The sequence below is a fragment of the Spea bombifrons genome, chromosome 6 (assembly GCF_027358695.1).
Source record: "Spea bombifrons isolate aSpeBom1 chromosome 6, aSpeBom1.2.pri, whole genome shotgun sequence".
NCBI classification, from domain to species: Eukaryota; Metazoa; Chordata; class Amphibia; order Anura; family Pelobatidae; genus Spea; species Spea bombifrons.
The window spans coordinates 3,569,597-3,591,173 of NC_071092.1; the positions used below are offsets into that span (position 1 = coordinate 3,569,597).

The 21,577-nt window shown below is 39.3% G+C and overlaps 1 protein-coding gene across 1 annotated transcript in view; it reads left to right on the forward strand.

Moving 5' to 3' along the window:
- SLC25A26 (solute carrier family 25 member 26) overlaps window positions 1–18,805 on the forward strand; it is a 39,694-nt gene extending 20,889 nt beyond the window's left edge. Inside the window, exons 6-10 of the mRNA XM_053469443.1 lie at window positions 10,103–10,147; window positions 14,159–14,228; window positions 16,826–16,890; window positions 17,223–17,296; window positions 18,704–18,805. Coding sequence (XP_053325418.1) covers window positions 10,103–10,147; window positions 14,159–14,228; window positions 16,826–16,890; window positions 17,223–17,296; window positions 18,704–18,800 — 351 coding nt within the window. The 3' untranslated portion in view covers window positions 18,801–18,805. The remainder of the gene's footprint in view (window positions 1–10,102; window positions 10,148–14,158; window positions 14,229–16,825; window positions 16,891–17,222; window positions 17,297–18,703) is intronic.
- Window positions 18,806–21,577: the final 2,772 nt, after the last annotated feature.

The following is a 21,577-nucleotide window of genomic DNA, read 5'->3' on the forward strand; positions in this document are numbered from 1 at the left end:
GTCGTCGGCCGAACGTGTTTTTCCGTCGGCTGCAACAAGTTAAAACAACGTTGCATAAAAAGTTTCAAAGTTTGCAAACTCATGCTTGTGGAATACTGTATAAATAATGATGGCGTTTTTGTATTTATTTTATATATATATTTTTTTTTTCTTTAAAAATCCATTGTTGGAAGTGACAACCGTTGTAGAAACGAACGCAAACCGAGGTTAAGGAAAGCAAACAAGCATAAAATGCATGTGAGGATGACGTATTGTTCTGAGAATTCTTTTCAGCCTTGGAACAGATTAATCTCACACCTGCTCGCTTTGGCAGCAGGCGTAGTTTCCATGTCAGGGGGGGAAAGCAAAAAAAAAAATAAAAAAATAAAAAAATAAAAAGATATATATAAAAAAATAATACAATTTGCCCTTAAAAAAAATGAAGAAAACAAGTTATAATTTACAAAAAAAAAGAAGCCTCTTCGGGGGAGAGAAGCCTAAAAATGAAAGCGTCCTGAGAGTTGAGAACTTTTTCAACTGGTGGACAATAGATCGAGAAGATTCATATTCCAAAAAGATCGACCCCGCTTCAGATTATGATGTCATATTGGAGGCTATGAAGTTGTTGAGGAAACAAAAACCTTCCCGAGGAATACGTTTTCCCCGCTGTACGCTTCTTCGACAGGCCTCGTTTAGAACTTTCTCCAAGCCCAACCTAAGGGTTTGTTGGTTGGTTTATTATATAGAATCGGGATAAAATGTATCTCTACCGTTCTCTCTTCTTCTTGACCATGTTCCTCTTTTGTAACGGGTTGTGATTAGACTCCAGTTCCCATTGTGGAGATAGTGGACCAAATGCCATTCATGGAAACCACCTCCTCTACATGGTGGTCCTCTTCATGGACCACCCTTCCACGTTCTTTGTTGGAACAGCGCTGTAATCTTATGTCATTGTCTTTACGTAAGTGGATCCCGATGACGATAATGTTTCAAGCAGTGTGTGAAACGTGTTTAAGATGTGTGTGGCTTGGTCTGTCCCGTTCGCGATGGTTTATAGTGGGATTTGATCTTAGGCAGACAGTACGAAGACGGAGCCCGCGTCGGCCAGGCTGCGTACGTAACACCAGGTTGTATACATCTGGCTGCTTCTATGTGATGTTATCACGGCCGGTGGCTCCACGTCTATTATTTCACCGGGTTCTAAAAATATCGTCTCTGCTACCGGACTCTCTGTATTTATAAATTATTCCCTGCGAGGTCTATTCCGCTTTTCAAGCTGGATTTTAGAAAGAACTGTTTAGAGCAGCAATTTAAAGGGACAGCGTATCGCCTTTACAACGCAAAAACAAATTCGGGTTAAAAGGAGAACCATTCAGCCTACTTAGCCTTGTCGTAAAAAGGCACCTGTTCAAATAGAATGTGCATTTAAAAAGGAAGATGTGCCACTTATAGATTATACTAGCCAAATGGCTACCATATGCACACACGTGTAATTATTTAGCCGATGGGTGGCCTGCGCCTGGTCATTCACCTGACCATCCGAGGTCACGTCACGTCTGTGAGCTGTGTCCGTCTTCTTTAGGAACTCGCCGTTTTATATACTTTTCTATTTAATTATGAGAAATTGACAGCGGAGTCCCGTGTCATGCGTGTAACGTGTTTTCTGTTCCTTTTAAGCGCAATAAATATTAAGCGTAAATATTAGAATATAATAATTGTGTTAGAAAGATAAAGCTAAAAAGAAACATCTTGACAACGTATGGGTGTGACATTATGAGTGAATTGCACAGATGCATTTGGAGAACCTGTTCCGTGGGTTGCGGATGCGCAGAGATGCCCGAGGATGGGGATTGGCCGAGACCTTTTAGATGACATCATGACTGATAACTATTTATGTAACAACGTTTGGTATTTACAGAAAACAATCGGTTTTATTTACCCCGTTTAATTTATAAAGCCGTTCCCTGCTGTTTCTATACACATTATTGGGGCTTTTAGGGCTGTAGAACCCTGCGATCCCCTCATACCCAGCAAACATTCTGACCTCCTAGAAAAGAGGGGCATCAGGGAGAGGAAAGAGGGGCATCAGGGGGAGGAAAGAGGGGCATCAGGGGAAGAATAAGGGGCATCTGGGGAGGAAAGATTTGGGTGCTAAAGAGGGACTTGTCAAGCTTAACAATGACATTTTGGGGGTATTTGATTTTTTTTATTAAATATCTAAGAATGAGTATTCCTTCTCATTTTCTCTCTTAAAATATCTCCTGTTTTCCCCGTCTAATCTCTGTTACATAAGCAGATTCTCTGCTGAAAGGTGCTGAGTGCGCCGGATGAGAGGATGGGGGCCTCCCGTCGAGTGCCCAGACTAAGCATCTGAATGCTTTTCACTCCTGTAGTCTCCTGTTAAATAAAATAATTGTTACTTCCAGAAATCTCCTCTATAGATCTGTGCGTTGTATACATACATTAAATCTTCCATTAAAGCAGCACGGCGCGGTCTGTATTTACATTAACGTCTTGGAAAGTTGAAGCCTCAGACCCTGAATTCAGATCTCGGAATACCTTGGTGGGACTTGAAATTGAAACGGTTTAAAAGGCAGGACGTTTATAAGCGAGCGTTGCCCCAAAATGTGTCCTTGAATTATTGAATAAATCATAGATGCGTTTATCGCCAACATTATTATTATTATTATTGCTAAGAATAGCGTTACAAAAACTACATATAAGCCTTTTTTATGTTTAGAAGTGTAAAGCGGTTTTTGTTACCCTCTAATGTCCAACACACAACAGTGAGGTCACCAAAAGTTTGAAGAACATCTAGGAACGTTGAGATGCTCAACATACGTGATCACTGGGTCACGGGTTATTCGTAAAGCAAGTAGCGTCCAATGATACTCCGCTTATTTGTGTCCAACACCAGTATGATCAGCGTAGAAACATGTCCTATATTGGCTTTGACTTGATTTGCCAATGGCTATGGTAATTGTAAGCAAGTGGCGCTGACTTTGCTTGGGTCATCGCTGGAGTCTTAGACCACGATGAAGACTCAAACACAATGTTTCCAAAAGGAAAGCCACATAGCGCTCATAGCCTTGATCACCACTGAAGACATTCTTCTATGTTCTCCTCTATTCTAAGAAAAGATAAATGGGGAAACTTCTATGAGATAAAGTCCGATGTTGGCATGTTTTTCTATGGGCGCTGTGGTGGAACGGTCCTACCTTTTGGGATATTGGCAGACATTCCCAACTTTCAGTCTTCTCATAATGTGTGAGTGATATCATTCTCACCCTCTTTATCTACACCAATTCATGAACCAGCCTTAATCGATGTGACCGTTCTGGACTATGAAATGATTGTGTTCCTCCTTCCTTTTCTTTGTCTATCTTTAACTTCAAACCACAAACAATAATTTTTCTAGCCGACATCTTCTTAAATGTCACTACAGACGTCTCCTTGTTGAGTGTCTTGCCACTTTGGCCTCTTGTCTCTCCCCGCAATTTAATGGATATTTGTCGGAAACAAACCATGAAACGATTTGGTGCCAACATGTGGTTGTAATAGGATGTAAAAGCGGGAAAATAAAAGAATGTTAATTACTGTATTTTGCGGTTCGTAGCATACAAACATGAGCATTTTCTAAATATCCCTCTTTGATGTCATCGGTATCCAGTGCTTTTCGGGAAAAAAACCCCAAGTCTCTTGTGGACAATATGGTGTCCTTTAGACTATCGTAGAGATAGCAGCTGTGGTTCCAGGTCATTGACAGACTATGGATTTTACATAGTACAAACCTAAAAATATCACTTACAAAATATAACATTTAACAAGTTAAAAAAATTGGCAGGTTTTTAGGGGATTTCTAATATTTTTGTTTAATATCGAGGAAAAACACTTTTCCACTTGCTAAACAGCAATTCCTCTCTATCAAAAAAGAAAAAACAAAATAAAAAACTCAAAGGAGACAACCAATTAAGAGAAGCTCCTAGTTCGGGGGCATAATGGGGAATAATTTAGAACTTAAAGCGGTCGCAATACAATGTATCTCTTTTGCACTAAAAAAAAAAAATATATATATTTTTTATTATTTTTTTTTAAAACCATGGCCCTGATTTCAAGTCTTGCCAAATAAACCCCATAATATTGTAATAAATAAATAGGGGATTGAATTCTAAGTTAATGATGTCATACTTTGCGCATGCTTCTCAGACCTGTGGATTTACTTTGCCCTTCTGACACCCTGTATTTTTTGGACGGTAAATATGGGTTTATAAAGGTAATAGTGATTAACGATGAAGTCATACACAGGTCTGCTTGTCTTTATGCTGCATAATTTAGAGGTGGAATGCGGCTCGGAGTGCAAACAACTTAATGTACATAAAAGCCAGGTATGTCGGGGGGGAAAAAGCTGTGAATGTTGTTTTAACCCGAAATACAAATTCATCTTAGACGTGTCTTCTGCAGGACAATAGTGTAAGGTTTCTTTTATGATTCACGGTATTTTTACATGATTAAGAGAACTGCCACCTGTGCAGGTACACATGATGATATCACCGGAGGCAAATAAGTCAGTGAAACTATTGCAGGGTGTAATTAGAAATCGATAGGAGCCGGTGTTTAGGGATCGGCGGCCTCCCACCAGCTTGGTGCTCAGGAAAATATGAAGTCTTCTCTGCACCAGAACCGCCAGGGTTGAGCGTGTTGGTTGGGTATGATGACTTTGGAAGAATAGGAGAGCTCACAAGGGTGGATTTGTGATTAGACAAGACAAGGGTCCACCAGGCTCCATATAGGTCTACCCTAAAGTTCCTCATTCCCAGTCCCACCATTAGTGCGGAGGGTGGACCAATGGCACATGAAACATAATTATAAAGGATCACTCTTGGTTCTAAATTTGTGGCATGGAGATGGAATATTTCAATGGTTACCATGATGTTTGCTCCAGGTTCAAGACATTGTTCCGATATTATTCTTTATAAGCATGGCACACCAAACACGATGACCTGGAGGTGCAGTAATCAGCCTTGGATCCTTGAGAGCAACCCAGGTATACCAAGGACTTCTCGAAACGGAAGTGACTGATGATCTGTATACAGATCAATCTCCTCCGATATACACTCCCAGCGTTTATTCTCATTATGGGTTTAGCAGAACAATGGAAAAAATGGGTTTAGAGGCTTGAGATTGTCCCCTTGTAATAGATTGGAGGCTGATTAACCCTGGACTGCTGCCAGCGGGACGGTCTCAGCATTTTAAGCATGTCTTAATTCGCTCCGAATACCTTTTAGCCTTTTCCTGGAGCTCGTTTCGTCTCCAGGCCACTCTAACTCCACGCGGAGAGCTAGAGACAGAGTATTATGAGATGCCTCTCGGCGCTACGCCATCAGCTCGTGTAAATTCTACATGTGGGGTTCCGCCGGCGATGACGGGTGGAATCCCAACATCATTTTATTTATTTATTATTATTTTACGCAGAGTTTCGACCTTCTTGTCTACCTTCCAAATAAATGTTTTGTTAAAAAATATTGGTGCAAAACTCCCATATATTTTAAATCCAATATTGCATTTTCTAACACTTAAAGGTGCAGTTCCACTTAGATAAAATATTAATTGTACCGTCCGGAATGTTAATCATTTACTCTTTCTTCTGAAGGTTAATCGCATACAGCAACATAGAACCTTTTTAAGGACAACTTTTATATTTCTAGGGCAGCCTGTAAATGCTTATTTTTGTGTCGCGCGACAATTAAACATTCCCTGCAAACCCTTGCATAGCCTAAAAAGAGGTTTGCACATTTAGCAATAAAAATGTTAATTTTAGTACAGCGGGTGGAAAAAAACACCTTTAAGGTCTATTAAAACTGAATAATCTCGGCTGTGTCTGTTTTCCAAATTCTAGAAAAATCTAAAAACTTAAGCAAGTGGAGATAGTATCTCTTTTCACCCGTTTTTAATCGATGTTGGCATTTATCATGCCCGTCGGTCTTTGTTACCGGCTATTATTTTAATAACTAAGCTTCTGATTTTAATATACATCGAAGGTGATAATTCACTGTTATTCAGATGTGAAATAACCAAGAAAAATGCAAGGTACAAAAAAAAAAAAATCCCATTTTCACACCAGCCTCAGAGGTTTCACAAAACCTAATTTCAAGTTGCGTAACATCGAATTATTTTACAAAACTGGAAAAATTGTTCCCAGCAAAAAGTTATTAAAACTCTATTAACAGCTCCTCTAAAAATGTTAAATAGCCCTTTTTCATATAAATATAGTTATTTTTTTCGGAACAGCGGCCAAGCGTAACATAAGGATATTACTTTGTGCCGGTATGTGTAACTTACAAAGTGCAGACCTCTAAACACCTTCCAAACGAGGATGATCACAGCTTTGGGGCTTGTAACGTTACCAGTAAAGCAGAGGCAATGGGTTGAGGTTAACCCTAAATTGGATTGGACAAGCAGCAGGTTAAGCTAACGTTTGAAGAAAATAGCTTTTTTTTTCCAATCTGAATTTCCCTTTTTTTTTCTCTTTTCTTAAATTCCAAAAGTACAATTTCCATGGAATCCAATTTTGCGCATGTACGAGTTTTTTTCCCAGTGGATAATCAATCATGTTAAAAAAAAAAATAATAATAATAATTGCCACTTGTTGCTAAATTTTGCAACTTTTGGAAGATATTCGGTGTACCGTTATTTATTGGAGTCTATATTAAAAATAAAATATATAATTTAAAATAAAAAATATTAAAAATCTAGATAGGGAACACTTTTGGAATTATACAAAATAGTCAAAACAACAAAAATGCAAACATTATATATGTGGATTTTTGTTTGGAGAAACTAATTTAAATATATAGCTAAATCAGCCACTTTTTAGCCTAAATCTTTTCTTTTTATTACTTAATAATTTAGATTTTTACTTTTACTACCCCTCCTTTAAAAACAATTTTGTTTACTAACACCATTTTTTATTTGTCACATTTTAGAAGGGAATTTAATTAGGAGACCTTAATTTTCATCTGGTTTCTTTTGGTTAACAATTAATTTCCAGTATATGGTCGCCACCTTTCCTTCCGATAAAATAGAACCTAGATTTTTTATTATTACATCTACGTATATTTTTTAACATCATTTCAGCAGTTTTAAGTCATGATATTGCCATAAAGAATTTTATTTTTATAGAGAACAAAAAAAATAGACAATTTCTGCACATTTCAAGGAAAAAAGAATAATCAAAACGGCTGTCCTCTCAAATATCTGGCAATCATTTTTTATATATTTTTATTACATAGTAGAGGAGGCTCGGCATCTGTGACATTACTGCATTTCATTTACTCTTGTAATTTAAATATTTGCCTTTACGAGACCGTGATTTTCCTGAAGAAAGTGTGATCCTTATTGTAGTTTTCTTTTTCTTTTTTTATCTCTTTTTTTTTTTCTCTTTTTTTTCTTTTGTTTCTCTTTTTTTTTTTTTTTTTAAGAAAAGAAAAAAAAAATATAAACACTTTTCCCAGACAAATTGTGTTGCATGTTTTATGTGCTTTGCTATTATAACCTTTTCATGTGAACAAAGTTTTGGGCTTCATGGCCCTCAGCTGAATGCATGTGCGCGTCTGAAAGGCATTACCCACCAATAAATGTGAGATTAGCCGCGGCTTGTATATTTCCTGATCACTACGGTTTTTTCAGATGTCTCATTGTTATCCAGTTTCCTTTTAACGATGGGACAGTCTAATGACTTTGCCATCTGACACACATCTGTTTCTTCTTAAACAATATCGGCATTCATGCGGAGCTGTGCATCTCGTCTGTTATCATACAAGCTCGGTTTTCTAATCTGCAAAATAAAGCGGAGAACGCCGAGATGGGAGGGCGCGATGGGGGCCACAATGTTGCGTGTCGGTTGCGCTCTTTGCGGAAGAAGATTTTCCGGCACGTTCTGGCAAGTTAAGAAGGTTTAGGAAACTTAATTTTGGAGGCTTTTTGTGTCCTACAGAATTTAGAAATATATGCATTATAAAGTCCTAACTACATCTGCACGTCCTCTAAAATATGATAATATTAATTTAAATTATTCCCATAAAATATTGACAATAGTGGGCGGATATACAATTACTTTTGTTGGAATGAATTGTGGTGGTGATGCTGCCCTAATGTCACCCTCAGCTTCAGGGTTTATGGTACTTTTACCTCCCTGCGGGGAAAGACACAGCAGCCAAGCGACCCTATGGGCTTTGTGACGGATGAGAGTGTTTTAAATGATAGGCGTAACTCCTGCCCAAGCCAATGTTCGAGTTTGCTTTCTGGTGGACATTTGCTTTCTGGTGGTCTCTCTAACGCCTTCAGATGGTCATCCCATACCCACAGACCATTAACGCACACGCACGCACACACACACGCACACACACGCACACACACGCAAAAGATGGACAATTGTTGTAGGAGGTGAGCTTGGAAACATGGCTAGGGCCGGGTCATTTCATGTGAATTTGTGGCTACTTATTTAACAAGTAAGGGATTTTGAAGAATAGATTTTAGTTACTTAGTTTCCTTTATAAAGCCGTTCCCTGCGGTTTCTATACACATTATTGGGGCTTTTAGGGCAGTAGAACCCAGCAATAGCCTCATACCCAGCAAACATTCTGACCTCCTGGGAGGAAAGAGGGGCATCAGGGGAGGAAAGAGAAAAAAAAGAGGGACTGGCTCCTGTATTATGTATTGTATCCTACAAAGTAGGAATTGATACATTGTATCTGGTGCTGGCAGGTGAAGTCCTGCAGTCTATGTGATGTTCTTGCTATAGCGAGAATTTAATACAGAGCTTGATGTAGGGCTGAGCTTTCATGCAGAATGTCTATATATTAAAGCATGGCGGCTGGTGGAAAGTTAGGGATCTGTACATAAAGTCAGCGGGAATTCTGACTTTGAGCATTGCTGCATATAGTACGCTGCGTCAATATTCCACATCCAGAAGAGAAAAATATATGGAGTTTATTTGAATCCCGATTAAGAAATAAACAGCTTTAGAAATAAAAAGGCGTTTTCTATGTCATTTGGCCTCGATTTTTAATTCACCCCGACCGTTTTTCATCTTTCCAGTCCCTGCCACAAAGATGACAATCACTTGTAATTTATTGCCCCGCTGTACCCTAGCGCTGGGGTTTTTTTCTGGCAATTTATGGCTTTCCCGGCTTTCCCGCGTGAGACAGCTGTAACCTCTGCTGCTGCTTTCAGGGATGCATCAGGAGGCATTTATCATTCGGGGCATTGACAAACTTCCCGGAAGATTTCCGAGTGTCGGCTCAGCGTGGAACGCGGGCCATCGATTTCTTCTCGCTGTCAGTTCCTGTCTGAACAGATAACCGTTTTCATGCGCTGGGGGCATCAAGCGAGTTCAGCCCGAGAGACTCGCCACAAGTCCGCTCCTTTATGAATCATTACTCACGACACATCGAATTAACAGCTCTTCAGGGCTGAAATCTACACTTTAACCCTTTAGTGCCAGCAGATCTTAGATGGTTATACTCTGAACTCGGTTGCAGCGGAGAAGTGCTGGGCTTGGCTAAACGGGGTTAAAATTACGGTCCTTATTAAGAAAGTTGTTACCGGTGCTTCCGAAAGAATAAAAGAATTTGCTGCGGAAACCTGGCCTCATTATTTGGAATTTTCCCTTGAATTACTTGCTTTTGACAACTAAGAAAATCCAGCAGACTCAAAAGTCTGATTTTTCTGTATAGCTAATATTAGATGGGCTACTGATTCCTCCCCAGCTAGCGTTTTTCTGCTTTCTGATGATTTCTATGTTTAAATTGTAACTTTTTAACAGAAACATTTATTTGAATATGATTTTTTTTAAATATTTTTTTTTAAGTATCATTTCGGGAGTAAATATTGTGACTTAAAATGTACCTTCATTGGTTAATTTCACTTTATTTGGAAACATTCTAGAAGTCTGGTTGGGCATCATTAATTAGCCATGATGATATTTTCCAGTATGCACCTTGCTTTCTGATTGGCTGCCCGTTCTATCCGAATCGTAACAGCGTGAATGCAATTCATATGATTTAATGGCTCTTTTGCCAAGAATTTGTTATAATTAACATTTTTTTTCCGTCTTTCGTTTCAGATTCCATTTTCGTTTGTTCAGTTTCCTCTGTGGGAGTTTTTAAAGGTGAGTGCAGATCGCTCGCTAAAGTTTTGTACAGGGGAAGAGACGGGCGTAGCGGGAAACCGTAGAGGTGGTCAGAGTAGGAGGTCAAAATGGGGAGTGAAAGAGAGATCAGAGAGAAGACGCTCAAAAATAAACTATCATGGGTCTCCGTTAGGAAAAACTTGGTTTCTAGATATAATTATTACATTTTCTCTGAAAATATCTTTACTTGAACACTCCCTTCATGACAATAGAAGAGATTTTTCATGAGGTTGCTTTCTCTAGAAGAAAAAAGTCTTATAACCTTCGCTTCTAATTATAGATGAAAAATTGCAAAAAAAAATAAACTTTACTGATCCTTTAGCAATAAAACGGAACATCGTCCTCACTTCACATCAGTCAGAGGGGGGAAAAAAAGTACAAACGTCCTATAATTCACCGGCAGATTATCTTCCGGGGCTCGGAGTTGTCAATGTCAGTTTGTCTGTCCATTGGTCTTCCGTTAAGTAGAGTTTCCCCAGAAACTTAAAGTACTAACGTAAGAATCCCAAGTGGTCTCTCGGGGAAAACCTTTCCAAAGCCCCAAAAAAATTTATAAGGTTTCCTCCGGTTTTCTGGATATAAGCAAAGGACGTGTCTATTGCATATCCGCTCTCTTTCCGAGCTTTGTGAGCGAGTCAAAAACATCTGGTTGTGTTTTATATTTGTTTAATATCAAGCCCAGGTGTCAAGCGGATCATTCAAAACGAGTATCTGTGAGTAGCCTCCAGGCTTTCAAAATCTTCAGGGGTGACACCAATGCTGTGGAACATGATAAATAATGAAGTTCCATCAACAACAATTGATATAGGCTTTCTGTCACCGCCTGTTCTACTTTTTGAAGTTTTTACTCGCTGATCCAGTTTACTGGATAGTTTGACCATTCTTAGCTCCCCAACATCACGATACGTTATGAAGGACCAACTCCGGCGGTCTCAGGAAGGATGAGCCCGACCTGTGTGATGTATAGTTAAATCAGCGCAATGACGTTCAGCGAAATCTCTCAATGTTTGTCAACTATACATAATGCAGGTCCTGCTACAGCAGAAGCTCATTGGGGGTGGACAGTGACATCAGGGAGTTGAAACGTCCTGCAGACTTCTCTCAACCAAAATGTTCTATCTACCATTCTACAAGAAGGGAGAAAACATTGAGTTTTTGTGTCAACATTCAGTTGGGTCAAGGGTCTATACGTGTGTGTGTGTGTGTGTGTGTATATATATATATATATATATATATATATATATATATATATATATATATATATGTGATATTTTAAGTGTTCTTCAGCATTTTTTTCTGAATAAGGTAAAACATTCCTTTTAAACTATAAAAATAAACTCAGCAGGTCCCCTGAGCTGTTCATGTCAGAAATCCCAACAATCTAGCAAACCTTTTGTCAGCTGTCAACAAAGGGATTAAGGAATGCAGGGTATTTGCCTATTTAAGGTCGGAGACGAATGAATTTAAAGTCGTTTACATGTAAATAGAACACCTATTCCCATCCGAACATTTTGCTGAAATATCATGCGTTTTCAATGTAAACACACTCCGTTTCATCATTATTTTACTTTGTCACAATGTGATATTTTGTTTATTTTACCGGTTAAGCCCCAACATAGTTGAGAAATGTATCTTTTTGTATAATTTTCCTCAACAGGATAGCTTTTTTAAATGTAAAAAATATTTTACAGTAGATCGGGTCCATAGAGCTAGTGGTGAGCAGCCGTAATTCTTTTTGGTTGACAATGAAAGTCTTTCGTGACCTCATGAGGTTTGTTTTCATGTTAAAAGGACGTTGAGTCCCTCCTGGACTCCATCACCGTGGGGTGCTTTGATGGCGTTGGCGGTGGTGGAGATCCCCAGCTGTACAAATCTTGAAGACCTATATCTAGGTTCGACGTCTTCTAAGACAACTCAGTGCGTGCGCTGCTCTGTTTGAGTTCCAGAGGGATAGAACCGCATAGGGATAAATAATATCATCATCAAGGCATAGTCCGGTTCTGGTTTGTGTAGAAGGCTGGGCAGCCAATGTTCCATTAGGTGAATCTTCTGAACTTACACTACCATTCAAAAGTTTGGGGTCACTCAGCTGTTTTCATGGAACACAAAGAAATTTATCACTGTAACATAATGGCAAAAGGGTTTTGTAACGATTAATTAGCCTTTTAAACTTATACTTGGGTCAGCGAACACAACGTGCCATTAGAACACAGGAGTGATGGGAGTGATAAAGGGCCATTAGAACACAGGAGTGATGGGAGTGATAAAGGGCCATTAGAACACAGGAGTGATGGGAGTGATAAAGGGCCATTGGAACGCAGGAGTGATAAAGGGCCATTGGAACACAGGAGTGATGGGAGTGATAAAGGGCCATTAGAACACAGGAGTGATGGGAGTGATAAAGGCCTCTGTACGCCTATGAAGATATTCTGTTAGAAATCATCCATTTCCAGCTACAATAGTCATTTACAGCATTAACCCCGTCTGCGCTGAATTTCTGATTCATCTCGTGTTACTTTAATAGACGAAATTGGCTTTTTATTCAAAAACAAGGACATTTCTAAGTGACCCAAAATTTTTGAGCGGTAGTGTTTCTGAAATTCCTGGCCATAAGGCACGTGGAGACTTTCGTAGGACTTGACTGCATATTTCGTAGTCTGTGTATTGACTGCGTAGGCCGCATCTTTCACCTTTATTCAGTTATTCTGCCCGCTGTAACATATTTTAGACGTCTCCCAGTATACAGTAAGCCATGAAAATATACTAATAATTCTGCGAATATTTTCGACTGGTCCATAAAATTCTTTGTTGCATTTTGGAATATTCGCCATTTCAGGATTTTACCCCAAACCTCTTTCTTTGTGAATCGTATAATCAGAAGGGTTTTTTTTTCTTCTAATCCGGGCTGAATTAGATTCTATACACTTTAGAAAAGGGATATATTTTGGGTCTGTTATTTATAAGGGAGCAGCAGCAGATCGAGATGGGTTCCTTTGAAGTTGGAAACAAAGTCTCCTATTGAGAGTTCAGTAATAGAACACACATGGCCGCCTTTTTCTGCATCCATATCGGAACGGCGTTCTTGGCCGTGCCGTCCTTCGCTCTCTACGGGTTTATTTACCAGTAAGAAATGGGCATTATTAATTTGGAAGAAAATCTAATTATCGGCGTGCTTTCCTAAACACACGAGGCCCGAAGCTACTGTCCCAGACAGCAGAACTTTGTGACTGTAAAAAAAAAACCCCAAAAAACAGCCCAAAAATTAGCTTGTGTAGCAAACGGTGCCAATTATTCCAGTTGACTAGAAGTCTGCTAATGCCCCATGTAATACTGAAACACGTGCCAGAGAACGAAATTTCACTTGTTAAAATGAACATAATGTTCTCTCAAATTTTACTTCATCCGTTGGTGCCAATTGTTTTGTTTTTTTTCCCCAAAATCCTGTTTTATAACACTATTTTTTCAGACTTAGAAAACTGTTTCTGGAAGCAGGTTTGCCTGATAGCAGCATTTTTTTTTTTTTCTTTAAAAAAATAAATAAACTTTTATGGAAGGTTTTCATTTTAAAAATGATCAAGACTTCAGAATTTTGCTCCACATAAATTCTACAGAAAATAAACAAAATGTTCCATTAATATAACTCCTAATATTGTACCAATAATCTTATGAATAATATATATATATATGTGTGTATTTTACATTTTTATGTATTTTTTATGATTTTTTAAAATAATATTTTCTAAAATACTTTTAGAAAAAATGATTTATTTTTTTTGTTTTGTTATAAAAATATTTTTTTTATTTATTTTTTGGAGCATTACATAAATCACGGCAAATATTATTTCCTCACTTAAAAACAAGTATTAACCCATCAATACAATTTCCCTTTTTACAATGAATTATCCAAATTCAATTTTTAATTGTTTTTATTCATTTTAAAATATTAAATAATATTTATTCCCCCCCCCTTTTTTTTGTCTTTAACTGCAGGATCTCTGGTCGTGGAAACAAGGCCATCCTGTTGATTCTTGGCAGTCGGCGGTCTGCGGAGCTTTTGCAGGTGCAAAGGATTATTTTTTTTGAGCTCGTGAAGCCCAAAAAAGGGAGGAAAAATGTGAAAATGTTTTAAGCTCACCAGCGCAGCATTCTTTCCTGACGCCGGTTTGTTTATCACGCCAGTTGTTGTTTAGCATAACAGAGGTCAAAAAAAAAAAAAAAGGTGTCGTATGAAAGACGGCCAATTTGTTTTTGACAAATTTGTGTTGGTTGAAAACTAAAAGGTGTCAATCAGGTTACTTAGTGATGTGGAAGAAGAATTGTAAGGCAGAAATCTGTTAAGAGAGCAGCAAAGCGCAGCTGTTGGCCCCGGGGCCCCGAGCGCCTCTGCGGGGCTTTCTATGAGTCCTGGGAGGTGGGGGGGGGGTGTCATGATTTACGACTCGTGTGACAGCCCCGGCAGCAGGGCAGATTAAGTGGTGTCGGGAGAAGAGGAGGAAAAGTGCCCAAGGCCTAAAACCTTCCAATGCGACGACCAATGGAATGCATGACTGTATAGAAACAATGAAAAAAGCAAAAAAACACACTCCAGCCATCCAGTGCAGAATCCCCCCCCCCTTCAATAAGCATTTGCCCCGCTCCCCAGCTATTTTCTGTGCAGGAGACGTGTACCTCCAGTCAGCTCCAGCGCTGGCTCGGGGAACGGGGGTCTCTGCGATCTCCGGTGCACATGTGTGGACCGCAATCCCATTGATTTCAATGGAAAATCTTTCCTGTCAATGATTGGCTACTTTAAGGGACCAATCAGTGGCAAGAATCATCAGACCGCAGAAGCAGAGGACAGCTGCAGCAACAGGGCTACAGCTTCTCCAGGTCAATGTTTTTTTTTCCTGTTTTTTCATTATTAAAGTACACACAGAGCGTTAGGGTTCCGTTAGGGACATTAAACTTGCCCTTTAAGGGTAAGGGGTAGCCACCAGGCTGTGTATACAGATAGACAGACAGACAGACAGATAGATAGATAAATAGATATAGCATATAAATGCCACAGGCTGAAGTACTGGAGCGCAACTGTGGATGGCAGAGCATCATGGGAGTTGTGCTTTCCCATCATTGCTTAATCTAGCAATGCTGTAGTCTCCAGACTATTTTTTTTTTTTTGCTTTTCTAGATTTTTATTGGGTTTAATAATGTTTTATTTTTTAAAAACCGAGAGAGAGCGTTCCGTTAATATTCCCGGCCGAATATCATAATATTACATCCGAAAAATCTAAACAGAGATCCTTCTGAAAAACTACTACTTTTTTTTTTTTTACCGTATGTGGGAGTAAGAGAAAGGTTATGAACGTTGTGACAAACTGTGATTTGCTTCACCGACGCTCGGACTTTCAACACTTTTCCCAAATATGTGACACCCCCCCCCCCCGCTGACAGCTGCGTCAGGTGATCTGTGTTTGAACAGAAATAGGATCAGGGTTGGGACCACAAAAAGGACAGGAAACACCTAGAGAGAAAAGCTTTATATATATATATGTGTAGTTTTTTGGTGTTTTTTAGACATAGACATGCAAAATTTTCAATATCGAACGATGGCGTCTTGGCGTTCGTAGCGAATAAAATTATCTGTTGCTAGGAAGTTAGTTTGTCTTTTACGTTGCGATTCTTTAGTTTTATTGTATAGCCGGTTCAGTGCCGGAGGTTGCATCGCTCTTGCATGGATGATGGGAACTGCAGTCCTTAGCAGCTGGAGTTCTAGACAGAAATGTTAGATTCTCTTCTCTACGCCCCATTTGATGCCCTCTCCTTGTGGATAGTTGGGAAGGGACAGGTATTCCCACCATTGTTATCCCTAGGTCCTCCAATATTAACCCTTTAAATAGTCCATCTTGCCGAGTTGTGACCCTGGGAATCTGCTCATTGATTGCGAGATCCTGAAACTGGGGTGAAAACCCTGAGAATCTGCCCACTCACCCTGGAACTGGGGTAAAATCTCTGGCAGCTCCTGGGTGGGCCACCAGTGGTTTGTACTATCAGAGATTTGGGGTGTAAGGCGTTTAGGGCATCCGTCCAGGGCGAGTCTCGGATCGCAGGATGCGGCGTCACGTCTCTCTTCTCACTTTCAATGTCATCAGAACAAAAGTGTCGTTCATTCCCCGCCGAGAAGGTGCTAATTAAAACTTTTAATTGTGTCTGCTTTATGTGCGAACTCACCCCCCACTTCTGCTGAGATACTTAATCCCAGTGTGTGCCGGCCAGCGGCCCTCGGCAAAGGCCAGGTGGACAGCTGCAGCGGCAGAGGCTCATAGCTCCTGTTTCATTAACCGCAGTTCTGGAACCCGAGACGGATTCACCAAAGACACCGCTGACATTTCAATCGCAAACGCAGGACAGGACTTTTTCCATCACGTGCTTTGTGTTAACCATTGGCACGCCAGCTGCCGCAAACTACAACTCTTACCCTTCTCAGCCAGGCTTCACAGTTTCGCGGCGGGTTATAAATTACATTTCGGACCTGGCACATATACCGTGATTAGAAAGGGATAGTTAGCGGGTAACCAGGTGTGATGAGAGTGAAGTGTGAGACACGACTTTGTTTTAATGAATGCTCAGTGTATTAATCTGTAATTAACCCCTCGCTATTGCTGTATGTTCTGCACTCAGGTGGGTTTGCAGCAGCTGTTACCACCCCTCTCGACGTGGCAAAAACACGGATAATGTTAGCAAAGGTATGTATGTATGGAATCGCTGCATGTTAGCACTGGGAGAGTTTTTGTTTCTTATACCCCTTCACTCAAAGGGTTAACTAGGTAAAACGTATGGGTAACATCAAGGTTCAAGTATTCCACTTTCAAAAGTTTAAATCCGGCTATATGAATAACTATCGCTTATGGTGGTGTCTTCAGTTGAAACTTTTTATGAGGTCATCATAGAAAATGATGTAAAGTTCCATAAGCTTTAGGACCTCAGAGGTCTCCTCTTTAGAAGGAATGGCAGCCAACCTCATTAACAGTGAAGATATTCTGTGTTGTGATCTCAGATGTAATCTTTGTCTTTGAAGGCTGGATCGAGTACAGCGAGCGGGAACGTCTTCTTAGCGCTCCATGATATTTGGAGGACACAAGGAGTTACGGGGTATGAACCTCAATGTCTTTTTTTTTTTAATTTAATGGGACCTACCTCCAAAAACCTCCGACCAGCTTGAGGCCAGATAAATGACGTTTTATTTATAAACAAGTGCTTGATACGTAGCAATTCGGTAGAAACATTATAATGGTTTCCACGGTGACGGCTTCGCACTTAGAGCTTTGCCCCAGAATTGTTCCATTTATATATGGCCCGTTTTATCGGTACTGGGTGATAGGTCAGACATCTGTCATAAGTGGGACTCGAGTCACACTAAACATACTCTGCACCATCAATTCAACACATAGGCGGCAGCACTGACATCTATTGGTGAAAACGTGCAAGTGCGCTTGCCAGAAACCTCTTTAGCGTATAAAATATATCGTCCAAAAAGGTATGAATTACCCCAAGATCACCGACCAAGCCTCTAATGTTATCTGATGGCAACAGAGCCTCTATGATGTCATATTTCACAGTTAGTGATAATGGATTTATTTGTAAAGGATTCCGAGATGTAACCCGATCAGATTTAGAAACCAGCAGCGAGGATGTTCTCAAACGAGAGAGGATTTTACCAAACATGAGCAATTCGTTTTCTTTTACTTATCATTTTAAGCGGAGTCTTGAGCAAAATAGTATTGTTTTCCAATGAAGAATATCCCAGATTAGATCATATACAACTTCCTGCTCAAGAAGTAAAGAGCGCGACTCAAAATGGCTTCCCCCATGTGGTTAATAGCTCAAGCAAAATCAAATATTGTTGAGTTTTAGGAATTTGTTCATGTTTGTATGTGAATTCCCTAAAATCCCCTGTGATAGGGTGTGTTATTTCACTTTCTCTACAATTTTTTCTTGAAACGGTTATTTTCTAGTGTCTAGCCAGCTGTGTGCAGACTCAACTATTTTACCGCTTTACTTATAGATTCCATATGGTAAAACTACAGAAATATATCTGATTTCACTTAATTCCTTTGTCTTTGATCCTGGAAAATCCTGCAATTTGATTTATTTAAACAGTTAACTGAGGTTCTAATGTTTTGGCTTTTTTTTCATGATTTCCAAGATTCTGCCCAAAATGGCAGGTCATAGGTTAACTTCCCCTTAAAAGTTAAATATCACTTCCTGGGTATATCAGATTATATAGAGAACCTGAGCAAAAAAAAAGTGAATTAAAAGAAATATCACACCCCGGATCGAGGCTAATGTATGCAAAATTTAACACCGAATTTGGAAAGGAATTTACTTTTTAATCAAAGAATTTAAAAAAACCGGGCTTAAAGTATTTTTGACCACTAATAAAAGTTCATTTTTAAGAATTTATCTGCCAAATATTGTGACATAATATGGAGAGAATGTGGAAAATATGTTTATTTAATGCAAACGGCTCTTTATTCTCTTTGGTTTCTTGTCTTGTAGGCTGTTTGTCGGAATCATCCCAAGAATAACGGCCATCAGCCTGGGCGGGTTTATCTTCCTCGGCGCTTATGACAAAGTCCGCAGTCTGCTACAGTGAGAAAACGTATGGAATTCACTCATTTCTAAGAATTTTTCAAAGCTGTTTAAAGTCCAATTAAATTCCGAAGGGACGGAGTTGACCCAACTCATTATAAATTTAAAGGGACAATGATACTGAATTAGTTTCTGGTGTTTCTCACCACAGTGTTACCATCTTTACATTAAAGGCATCTCTCAGGACATTTATTATTCAATTTACAATTCATTTCAGCATAAACATATAGAGAATAATTTGCAGATTTCTAATTTCTTTAGAATTTTATTTTTTTCCTTTAGAATTTTTATTTCAGTTGAAATCTTGGAAAGTTCTAGATCTTTTTGTAAGTTCAGAAGAAGTTTGGCCATAGACAAAACAACACTTGTATTTTTTTAATTTTTTTTATACTTTTTTCTTAGGGCAAAAATGGATCAAATCGAGAAACGAGGAAGTAAATGGATAAGAAATAGAAACCAAATTAACTTTTGGGGCACGGATATTCAGCTCTTATTGGCCTAGATAACTCGTGACCCTTTGCCAACCACAAAGGGAAGAAGCGGCCCGTGAAGTCTAACAGAAGATGATTCCACCAGCTCCTGATCTAAACGATTTCACCGCACGACATTCAGTTTCACCATACGGTCCTTGCAGCTACGGCCATTGTTTAAAATTTCAAGTTCTTTGTGGTCACCAAACGGATTCAACCGGCCATTGACTATTTCGTCCTGTACCCTGCTGAATTCGTTAAGCTGGATCTCGATACACTTGCTGTTGTCCAGCTGTGGCTGAAGGTTTTTTTTTTTTTAAACATTTAGAAGTTGGGGCGACGCCGGTGTAGGACGCTTTTTGGGGTGCCGCAGGGTCCCCACGTATGTCCAGACGCCTCGACGTGCCTGGGATAAAAATTCTGCCGGGTTTCGTAACATTTTCTTTTTAAAATTTTGATTTTGTCGAAGGACTTGTACGATTGTTATATTGTTTTAAATAATAAATCTCATTAATCGACCTATTGTTGACCAATTAGCCGTAATCGGTGTTTCTACGGTCCTTTGTCGGTTCCTTCACCACGTGGGCAGAGGTTGCCATGATGTTGTCCCAGGTACGCCACGTACTACTCCCATCACTTGGCGTCTCGCTTCACCCACTTAATATCCATCAATGGCTTCATCTGCAGCTCTCAAAAATCGAGCCAGTTGGAAACTATGGTCGACGCAGCAAAGGGGATAGTTGGTAAGTATGAGTTAATGTTGGTTGTTTATAAGGCTATTCTGTCCCTTTATTATGAGATGGTTTAAAAGAAATAACAGATGCAGTTTATTTTCTCTACATTTTTATTTTTTTAATTAAAACCTTTGACATTTTTCAACAACAAAAAAAAGTGGTGACTGTAAGAAAAAGGTTTTCTTTTTTTAGTAAAAACACATGAATTTGTTAAAAACTTCATTTTTTCGTTTCAATGCACATTATCGTACCGCATCTCTCTATAAATAAATATCTGTACACAAAACTAATACTTGATTTTCACATTGCCTCTCGGAAGCAGCATTACGCTAAGTCGCGGAAGTAAATACCGTTAAAACTAACACCCCCCGGAAAAGTGAATGTTACTTTAATTGTAAAATGTGAGAAAAATGCACTTTTTATCTTAAAAAATAATTTTGAATCTCCTATTAAAGTCACAAACATTTTAGAATTAGCACAAACTTTATTTAATTTAGCTGCTATCGGGGGGGATTTAAAGACTTCTATGGATTCTATAGAGGATGCCCCCCACTTAATGATAATAAACCACCAGAGGCGGCGCGCCATGAAGATGACGGCCGGTTTATACGGCCGAGAGCCATCTCAACAATGAGCTTAATCAGCAATCAGATCTAATAATATGAAGAATCGTCTGCGGTAACACTTTGGCTTCCAGACATTCGATATAGAAAGCCAGGCTGTCAGATTTGAGTGGAATCTGCTTAGCCACTAGGGTGTCGCACAGTGGCACTCAATGGGTTAAAGTGTTCACATTTGTTTGCATTGTTAACTAAAAATTAATCAATCTTTCGATGTCAATACATAGAAATTTCAGTTCATTTTAGCAATTGTTGGCACTGTTGGTTCCAATGGCCCTTTATCACTCCCATCACTCCTGTGTTCCAATGACCCTTTATCACTCCCATCACTCCTGTGTTCCAATGGCCCTTTACCACTCCCATCACTCCCATGTTCCAATGGCCCTTTATCACTCCCATCACTCCTGTGTTCCAATGGCCCTTTATCACTCCCATCACTCCTGTGTTCCAATGGCACGTTGTGTTCGCTGAAGTTCAAGTTTAAAAGGATAATTGATGGTTAGAAAATCCTTTTGTAATTATGTTACAGACAGAAATTTCCTTGTTTTCCATGAAAACAGCTCAGTGACCCCAAAGTTTTGAATGGTAGTTATGTGTATGTGTGTAGATAAATATATTTATCTATATATATATCTATAGATATATAAGTATCTAACCTATGCCTCCTGAGCAGTGGGTAACTGACGACTCCCATAATCCTTCACAATCTGCTTCCATACATACATAAGGAAACACAGCCTTCATTTCTAAAATAATGATTCCGTGCAACACAGGGAGTTATTTTTGTAAGGTCTGTGCCGAAGCCTCCATCTTTTAAGTGCAAGAGATGTATAAAAATACATTGCAAAGCAGTTACCCATCTCTGGCAGTTAGAGGGTTAAAATAAAATTATTATGAAACAGTCATACGGTAGGAAGGTAAACTTACCCAAACTTTTAAAAAGTTGTACCGCTCCTT